The sequence below is a fragment of the Cynocephalus volans genome, chromosome 10 (assembly GCF_027409185.1).
Source record: "Cynocephalus volans isolate mCynVol1 chromosome 10, mCynVol1.pri, whole genome shotgun sequence".
Classification (NCBI taxonomy): domain Eukaryota; kingdom Metazoa; phylum Chordata; class Mammalia; order Dermoptera; family Cynocephalidae; genus Cynocephalus; species Cynocephalus volans.
The window spans coordinates 88,659,980-88,669,418 of NC_084469.1; the positions used below are offsets into that span (position 1 = coordinate 88,659,980).

The 9,439-nt window shown below is 55.9% G+C and overlaps 1 protein-coding gene across 1 annotated transcript; it reads right to left on the reverse strand.

Moving 5' to 3' along the window:
* Positions 1–1,039: 1,039 nt before the first annotated feature.
* CEBPA (CCAAT enhancer binding protein alpha) lies at positions 1,040–3,476 on the reverse strand. The gene has a single exon (XM_063112487.1). It carries the CDS (start codon positions 3,459–3,461, stop codon positions 2,391–2,393), a length of 1,071 nt encoding a protein of 356 aa, XP_062968557.1. The 5' UTR covers positions 3,462–3,476; the 3' UTR covers positions 1,040–2,390.
* Positions 3,477–9,439: the final 5,963 nt, after the last annotated feature.

A 9,439-nucleotide genomic window follows, 5' to 3' on the forward strand; every position in this document is an offset into this window, starting at 1 on the left:
ACACTGACATATACTGTAAGCTGCTCGGCAAACACTCTTGTGTGTGGTGAAAAGAGGTAAAAAGTATTTTACCTTTCATCCTCCAAGACGGTAAAGTCTGAAAGCACCGTCAGCCTCCTGGGCTGCTTCCTCGTGGGCATGGTTAATTCGGGGATGAGGGCCCACCCCACCTTGGTTGGCTGTCACTGCTGATAAGGGAGTGCTGGGTGCATCATTTTAGTGGGGGCCTCATCACGATTCAGTCTCCTGCTCTGTCCAGAATAAACACAGAGGGGAAGGTAGGTGCTGGGTGTGTGGGGCAGGACCAGACCCCTGCTGCTGGCCTGCTGTGGCCTCCCTTCCCAGGTGGGCTGGGGCAGGACAGGTGTGGAGGGCTGGGTGGAGAGGAGCTCGGCCTTCAGGCTGCCCTTCTAGGCACTGCTGGGGTAGGTTGTAGCCACGTGGCCTGGGGAAAGTGGGGAGGGGTGGAGGGTCCTGCCACTGGAAGCCTCTTCCTGACTGCCAAGGTCCTGCTGGAGGGCTGGGGCAGAGGCTGCGTGAGCTAGGCTGCTCCAGAGCTGGAGTGAGAGTGATTTAGATGTTGATTGTGCCAAAGGGCCCCTTCGGCCTGGAGCAACTGAGCCAGGCCTCTCCCTCAAGAGAGGGCTCCCTCTCTTCCCTCTTCTCGTCCCAGGGCCAGATGAGTGGCCATGCTCAGACCTCTGCCCCGACCCCCTCCAGGTCCCCTCCCTATTCTCCACCCCAGGAGCTCTCTCCTCAGGCTCTGGGCATTCTCAGCTTGGAGACTTTTCCTCCTTTTGCTATTTATTTGTCTTGGTTGGGGGAAGTAAGTCACCCCTTAAAGTAAAGAGGGGCTCGAGACGGATGGAGAGTTAATGAAAATCAGGGTCTCAGTCAGAGAAAAGGCTGTGATTATTTACAAATGTGACCTGACCCACAGAAAACCTTGGAAGTAGCTTGTTTCAGGTTTTAAAAAGACACCAAAATTTACTTTGATATGTTTATATTATAGATATAATACATAAAACATCTAGCATGAAACTCTATGTTCTCCCCACAAGAGGAGAACCAAGCTGTTCTTCCCTGCTCCCAGCCCCAGTGGTGTTGGCTGGAGGCCGCCTCCCTTCCAGACCGGGAGCCAGGGCCTCCGGGGGGACAGGCTTGTGGGCAGCCCAGGCCCACGGGAGCCGAGGCCCACAACCGCCCCGGGAAAGCTGGGGGGAAAGGGGAGCCCACCTCACCTCATTGGTCCCCCGGGAGCAAAAGCAATCCCAAAACCAAAAGGAAAGACAACCTCAGACCCTTCCCCCAGCTACTGACGAAGAGTCTCATTTTGGCAAGTATCTGAGCAAAACCAAAACAAAACAAAAACCCAATAAAATGGTGGTTTAGCATAGACATGCACACTCATATTGCACAAGGCACCGCTGGGACACACAGAGGCCAGATACAAGTGTTGATATCGGCTGATAAAGCAAAATATTTGGAAAGCTTGTCATAACTCCGGTCCCTCTGGGATGGAATGATTGTGCTTCATGTTCATATGGCAATGCTGGAGACATACGGTACAGACAAGGCTGATGGTCCCCGCGTCCCTTCATCCCCCACCCAAGACAAGATCTCTAGGTTCCCCTCTTCCACCAGGCCACCACTCCCTTGAACACATGTCCTTATAGGTAAGCCACAACCTAGCTTTCTGGTCTGACTGGGGGTGGGGGCTCCCATTGCTCACCTGGTGGCCCCCATCTCAGTGAGTTCTGCCTGGGGAAGCTCAGCCTGTTGCAGGCTGGGGGAGGAGGGGTGGTAGGAGAGGAAAGGAACTAGGGGCCCTCCACCTTCATGTAGAACTAGGGGAACAAAATTAGGTCCAAAGCCCCTAGTCCCTGTTTCCTCCTCTCTCAGGACAGGCGCTGAGGAGCGACTGGGGCTTGTCGGGATCTCGGCTCCCCGAACCTTCCTCCTGCCTTGGGCCTGCACCCTTTCTTTATGTAGGCCTGCTGCAGCCTCGAGAAGGAGGCAGGAATCCTCAAACTAAAATGACAAGGCACGTATTTGCTCCCCCTACTCGGTAGGAAGCAGAGCGGTGAGTTTGCATTTCCAAGGCACAAGGTTATTCCTTAATACTAGAGTTGCTGGATTCCCAGCTCAGCCCGGTGGAGAATTCTCCCCTCTCATAGGGAGAAACCACTGCCTGACCCCGTCATCTTAACGCACCGAGTCCGGCGCAGAGGAAAGGAAGAAACACGCGGAGCAGGCCAGGCTTTCAGGCGGCACCGGAATCTCCTAGTCCTGGCTTGCAGGGCTCGGGCAGCCTTGAGATCCGGCGACCCGAAACCATTCCCCGGGTCCCCGCCAGAGGCTGGCCCAGGGCGGTCCTGCAGCCGTGCGCCTCACGCGCAGTTGCCCATGGCCTTGACCAAGGAGCTCTCTGGCAGCTGGCGGAAAATACCCCGCAGCGTGTCCAGTTCGCGGCTCAGTTGTTCCACCCGCTTGCGCAGGCGGTCATTGTCACTGGTCAGCTCCAGCACCTTCTGTTGCGTCTCCACGTTGCGCTGCTTGGCCTTGTCGCGGCTCTTGCGCACCGCGATGTTGTTGCGCTCGCGCCGCACCCTGTACTCATTGCTGTTCTTGTCCACCGACTTCTTGGCCTTGCCGCCGCCGCCGCCGCCGCCCGCGCGGAGGTCGGGGTGAGCGGCGCCCAGCCCCTTGAGCGCGCCGCCCGAGCCCGGCAGGCCGGCGGCGCCGAGCGCGGGCGCTGGGTGCGGGCTGGGCACCGGCGTGGGCGGCGGCGTGGGGTGGCCGGGCTGCAGGTGCATGGTGGTCTGGCCACAGTGCGCGATCTGGAACTGCAGGTGCGGGGCTGCCAGGTGCGCGGGCGGCGGGTGCGAGTGCGGCGGCGGCGGCGGCGGCGGCGGCTGGTAGGGGAAGAGGCCGGCCAGCGCCAGCTGCTTCGCCTCGTCCTCTTCGCGGGGCTCCTGCTTGATCACCAGCGGCCGCAAGGCAGGCGCCCCGACGCGCTCGTACAGGGGTTCCAGCCTGCCGTCCAGGTAGCCGGCCGCCGAGCAGCCGTAGCCGGGAGGGGGGCCGTGAGCCCCCCCGGGCATGACGACGCCGCCGGGGCCCACCGGGGCGCCCGGATAGTCAAAGTCGCCGCCGCCGCCGCCGCCCGCGGGGGCCGCGGCCGCCTTGGCCTTCTCCTGCTGCCGGCTGTGCTGGAACAGGTCGGCCAGGAACTCGTCGTTGAAGGCGGCCGGGTCGATGTAGGCGCTGATGTCAATAGACGTCTCGTGTTCGCAGATGCCGCCCAGCGGCTCCGGGGCGGCAGGTGGGACCGGAGGCTGCGCGGGGCCCGCGCCCCGGGAAAAGCCGAAGGCGGAGCTGCTGGGCGCGTGCGGGGGGCTCTGGAGGTGGCTACTCATCGGGGGCCGCGGCTCCGCCTCGTAGAAGTCGGCCGACTCCATCGGAGAGCTAGAGTTCTCCGGGCATGGCGAGCCTCGGCGGCCTCCAGCCTGCGCGGGGCGCCGCTGCTGCCGCCGCCCACCCGGAGTCCCTACTCGCTCGCGCCCGCGCAGCTTCGGGTCGCGAATGGCCAGGCCCGCGCGGGCCCCCAGCATTTATACCGGGTGGCCGTCGCCCCCTAGTGTCCAAGCCAGAGACGGCAGCGCGGCGCCTCCTGGGTCTTAGCGCCTGCCCGTCGGGAGGGGGCGGTGAGTGGGGCCGAAGCGCAGCGCGAGCAGAGAGAGGCCCCGGCGCAACGCCCACTGCCTCCTGAGCTGCAAGCAGAACCCTGGCGGCCGAGCCGTGCCCCACCCCCGGCCGGGCTGTCGCCCCCGCGCACACGTGGTCTGTGGCTGGGACCCCCTCCCCAAGGCATCCAGTTCCAGCCAACGGCCTGGGAGCCCGGGAGCATCCAGAGGCCGCGCAAAGGGTTGGTGGAGGGCCAGTCTTGGTCTTGAGCTACTGTGGCGCGGACTCGCTTACAAAGCTAGAACCAGGCTTGTCCCCGGCCCGCGTATCTGGAAGGCTGCTGCGCAGAGCTGCGGGGACGTGGGACGACGGACGGGTGGGTACCGTTTCCGACGCGCGGCCGGGGCACACCGCCATGTGGAGAGGCCCGGAGCGCGGTGACTGCGTCCTCTATCTCCGATCTCCAGGCGACCCCACCGATTTCGCTCGGAAGCACCTCTCCCCTGCTCTGCCTCTACGAGTACGCCGGGGTTTAACCGACTCCCGAGCGCAGGGCGCTAGGACCCCGTGGGGAGCGGAGGCGACTGCAGCCCGGGAGCCTGGAGGACCTGGCCGGTCGTTCCGCCCGGGCTGAGAAACTTTCTTTTCAATTACTTGTCCGGGCCGGAGCGGGAGGGTTGCTAGGCGCGCGGGGCCGGCGCAGAGCCGCCAATTTTTTCTTGCGGTACATGCGGGCGGGTCCCCGGGACCCGCCGAGCTAGACCCCCGGGCGAGCGCGGGTTGCGGGCCGCACAGATGGAGCAGGGAAATGTGACTTCGGGATGGGGGTCCCGAGGCGGGGCCCGCAGTGAACGAGGCCCGGAGCCACTGCCTTCTCCCTCTACACCCCATTCAGGTGAGAGCCAACGGCGGGAGCGCGGGTGTCGAGGAACCCCCCCGGGAGAACTCTGCCGGGTGGTTCGCAGGGCGCCGGGTCCCCGGGATCCTAGGATCCGAGGTGTCAAGCCCAAGTGCCCCTTGAGTGTCGCGCCGCCTCCGCGCTCACCGCCGCGGGCGTAAGGAGCTTGCCACAGACCGTTTACCCAGCCACGTGGCGGCCCTTGCATTCTCTACCGGGATCGCGGCGGCTGGGTGGGGGGCAGCTGGGCGCAGATGGGGCCTCGTGGTCCCGCGAGTCTCTCTTGCCTCTACCCCCGCCACTCCTCGCGACTTTTTGCGCTACGACTAGACACCTCCTGGGTGCGGGCTGAAGGTGCGCCTACCTGAGAATCGCCCTGCTGCGCAGGTCAAGACCCCCACACAGATGGCGGCCTTCGCAGTCCTGGCAAGGCGCCAGGGCTCGCCCAAGAGCCCTCAAGGAAGCGCTTCCACTGTGGTCACAGCAAAGAATCAGCTTCGTCTAGGGACGCATACTGTGCTTTAATCAAGTTCTTATTCAACATATTTCCAATGATTAATGGCCCAACTGCTTCATTTTCGGTCCAGAGCTCATAAACAAGATATTTTTAGCCTGATTCTTTTGGACCAAGGGAGTAAAAAGCAGATGCATTCAGTAAATAACCTGGTGCAAGCTGAGGAGTTGCTCTCCAGGCAAGATGTGGGGCCCATTAGTATACCATGCATCTGTGGAGGAAATTCAAAAACACCGAGAGGGATTTTTCATTTTTTCTGCAGTGCTAAAAATAATGGCTTTTCCTGGTGTAGGAACAAAGAAAGCTCTGTTGAAGGTCCTAGCATATACAGATGCTGGGAGGAAAGTGACACCTGTCCTTATCCATGGAGTCACTGTTACCTGTGCAGGACACAAGAACTTCTCCTCTTATGAGTAGAAGAAACCGCAGCATGGGAATAAGACTTTGCCCAATAAGGGTCTGATGAGCATGTGGGGGTGAGAGAGGAAGGGAGTGGGACACCCATTCAGGCGGGGCTCCCATCCTGAAGGCCACAGGTCCTGCAGCAGAACCAGAATTCACTGCCCAGGCCTGCCCTGTGCAAGGTGCTGAGTGCCAAGACAAGACCGAGAAGTGGCTCCTGGTTCTCGAGGCTTGGGGCACAGTTGGGAAGAGAGGTTATCACACAGAGTCTACTGGAAGAGAAGGGCCTCTTCACAGAGGAGGAAACCCCAAAAGAGCAGGAGATGGGACTTCATTCATTAATTCATCAAATATGTTAGGAGACACACAGGGGGATGAAGGATAAAGGCACATCCTGTCCTGGATGAGGTAGGGCAGGGGGCTCTGGAGGAGGTAGAGACCAGCTTTATCTGAGGAGGTGCTATAGAATGAATTGTGTTGCCCCCACCCCTCAATTCATGTGTTGAAGCCCTAACCCTCAATGCGACTGTATTTGGAGATAGAGCTTTTAGGAAGTAATTAAGTTTAAATGAGTCCATAAGGGTAGGGTCCTAATCCAATAGGATTGGTTGCTTTCTGAGAGGAAGGCCATGTGCACACACAGTGAGAAGGTGGCTGTCTGCAAGTCGGGAGGAAACCTCTCACCAGAACCTGACCAGACTTCCAGCCTCCAGAACTGTGAAAAATAAATATCTGCTGTTGAAGCCATCCAGTGAGTGGTCTCGCATTATAGCAGCCTGAGCGGACTAGAACAGGAGTAAGAGAGGGCTTCATGCAGGAGTGGACCTTTGAGCTGTGCCTTGAAGAGTGGGCAAATTCCTTGAGGAATTTGATGGGAGGATAAGGGAGGAAGGCCTCTTTAGGAGGAGGGAACAGTGGGTGCAAAGGTGGAGAGGCTGTGAGTGCATGGCCTGTTTGGGTTACAAAGGACAAGATGTTTGACCAGCTGGAGTGTGGGCCGACCCACTAGGGAGGGGCCTAGCCAGATAAGGCTGGATCTGCCGATGGAGCTGGGGTGACGGCCAAGGCTGCCCCAAGTGAAGGAGAAATGCTTATCGCACAGGCTTTTGTCCTCCAGTTTTTAGCAGGGGAGCTTTGTTGTCCCATTTGGGTTCCTGAAAGGCTACTCTGGCAGGGGTGGAGAGGGGCTGCTGACCAGATGAGAAACAAGGCAGACCTGAGGCTGCAGGGTGGGGAGAAAGGGCAGGACAGATGAAACAAAATGTCAGGACACGGGGGCTGAAGGCCTGGCCTCTGGCTGTGGTTACCATCCCCTGACGTATAAATCCTGGGAAAACGGAGGCCACCCTACAAGTCCCTGGGAGGCCACAGGGACTTACCCACAGGACACCCGTCTTACCTGCTTTATAGTTTTGGAGGAGAGGACCTTGAAGCATCTTCCAAGATTCACCTGCCATATTCTAATTTTTCCTTTGAAGTCTAAGAGAGTACCTTGGGATGTAGAGGAAGTGGTTTAGAGGACAAGTAGTGGGTCTCTGGGTTGTCTGGCCTGACGTGCAGAAGTGAAGGGGTGTCTAGAGGCATGAGGCACAAGTATCCGGGACCTGCCCAAGCCCTGTAGTAGGAATTGGCTGGAGAATCTGGGTGGGCCCCCAGGAGTGGCAGAGCCAGTCTCCATGGCAGGTGCACAAGGGGGAAGGGAGGCACAGTCAGAGAGCGCTCGTGGACAGTCAGCATTTGGCTGGAGAAGTGGGAGTAATGGGGGGAGTCCCCTGGGAGAGAACTAGCTCTGCGGCTCATGCTCAACTGAGGCAAAGCCGGTAAGAAGAGAAGCTTGTAAAGCCTCTCTTTGGCCACCTTTAAGATCCTTCTTCCTTTTTAATTGATGGCCACTGGCAGTTCTTGAAGAGAGATCCAAAGGAGGGCTCTCAAATCTGACCTTGCCTCAGTGTGCTGAGCAGGCAGCTGGAGCACGGGGCAGGGACCTGTGCTCTGACAGGCAGACAGCTCACAGGGGCCAGGGAGAGAAGAGGCAGGCTGTGACTCTGTCTCTACTTTTTATGAAGGAGAACATCAGCAATAGAAGTGCAAATCTATTTAACAGGGATGACTTTGCTCCTGACAGCCCAGAGAGGAAGCTGTTGAGCTGGGGGAGGGCAGGGCAGGGTGTGAGCAGCCAGGTAGGCAGGGGGTGACGGGGAACCCTCCCTCAGTTGTGGTCCTGAGCTTTAGGTGCTCCAGGATGCAGCCTGGTTCCTAAGTCATTCGCAGACTAATCATTTTGAGACAACAATCAGAGCCCTAGGAACTTTTCATTTTACTTTAGTTCAACCTTCCTAAGGCAACACACACAAGAGAATTAGTACATAAATTTAAAAATCAATCAAATTCTGAAGAGCAAAAATGGAACTAACCTTCTGATTTAGTTTTCAAAATTTAAAGCTAAAGTGTGGATGTAAGAGTGGTCACTCCAAAGCAGGACCAATTCAGAGAAGGTAAAAGACCAGAACCACAGTTCTCAGGCACAGCTGAGCTCTGGCTAGGGGGCATGAGTGGCTAATACAGTATATCTAATACTGTTTGAATGAGTCAATAAAATACTCTCAAAGAGTATTTTGTCCTAAAACTTAGATACAAAAACAAAACAAAATAAAAACACTAGTTACTTTTTATTGCAAATGCATTCGTGAATGCGTTTTATACTAATTCGTTTTATGCTTTAGGTATTGACTGGTAAAGCATAGGAACCTGATGGACATAAAAGTCCAGTGTTTCTAATCACCAGACTCTCACCTCTTGGTGAAGCCATTCTTATCATGCATTAGGTTATACCTCCTTCACCAGGAGGCCCAGTGGTCTTGGGGGACTCCCCAGACTCAGTAAAACACCCACCTCATCATTTATTAGCTGGTTGACGCTGGGCGAGTTACTGAATTTCTTTGAGCCTCTGTTTTCTTTTCTGTAAACTGGGGACCCCAATTCGCTGTAGGGCTGCTGGAAGGATTGGGAAGAGTATATGTGCCGAAGCCAGTTTCTGGCATGCTTGATAAATAAGAGCTCATTGTATTATTCCCTACTCTCCTTCCCTCTCCAGAAGCACACTTTTGAGGTTCTATTTCCCCCAGAAACTTCAAATATTAAGCTACTCATTTCAACATGTAGTTATCAAATGTCTACCAGTGTATTAGGCCAGGGTTCTCAGCATGTTCTAGGGCAAAGCACCTAGAAGTCATGGTACTCTGTAGAAGATTCCAAGGCATGATTAATTCTGTCATCATGAGCCGGAAATCATTTGACTGTTAGGAAATATACCTATATTGTATGTATACCATATAAAATCACAGTTGAATACTCAGGTCTATAAAAAATCCACACTATCGAATTCATGAGACTCAGCTGTTTCTAGTTTTCTCTTAATGTTCATCTGCTATAGTAAGTGTGGGATTTCTTTTGTTGTTTTTCCTGTTTATTTTATTTGCTTGCAACTGCCAGCAGATAAGCAGTAGCAAGCACCAAAGATTTTAGGAAAGGAAAGTTTGGTCAAATTTTAAAATTCAGAAAATTCTACCCTTTATCTTCAGTTTGGTTGGCAAATTGGGAAAAGCCCTTTATTCTATTTTGGTGAAAAACTCCTTTGGTTGATGATAGGCCCCCAAACTCCCCCTCTGGCATTTGGGAAGCACTGCAGAGAGCAAGCAGCGGGTGTGGGCAGGCCCACCCCATGCTTTTGTGAGATCTGGAACAAGAAGACAAATGGCAGCCCCCATACCATCTGTCTAAATATTAAAAGTTACCAATCAAACTAAGAAACTGTTAGATAAAATATGTTCTACCTTCCTGCATTTACAAATATGTCTTCATAATGTCCTAGAAGACCAGATTCAAATTTAGAATTTGACTCTGGAACATGGTGGTGGGCGGGGGTAGAGCCAGCCATG

What these genes read in the sequence shown, in the direction of transcription:
- CEBPA (XM_063112487.1), bottom strand. Translation starts at nt 3,461, where the DNA reads ATGGAGTCGGCCGACTTCTACGAGGCGGAGCCGCGGCCCCCGATGAGT.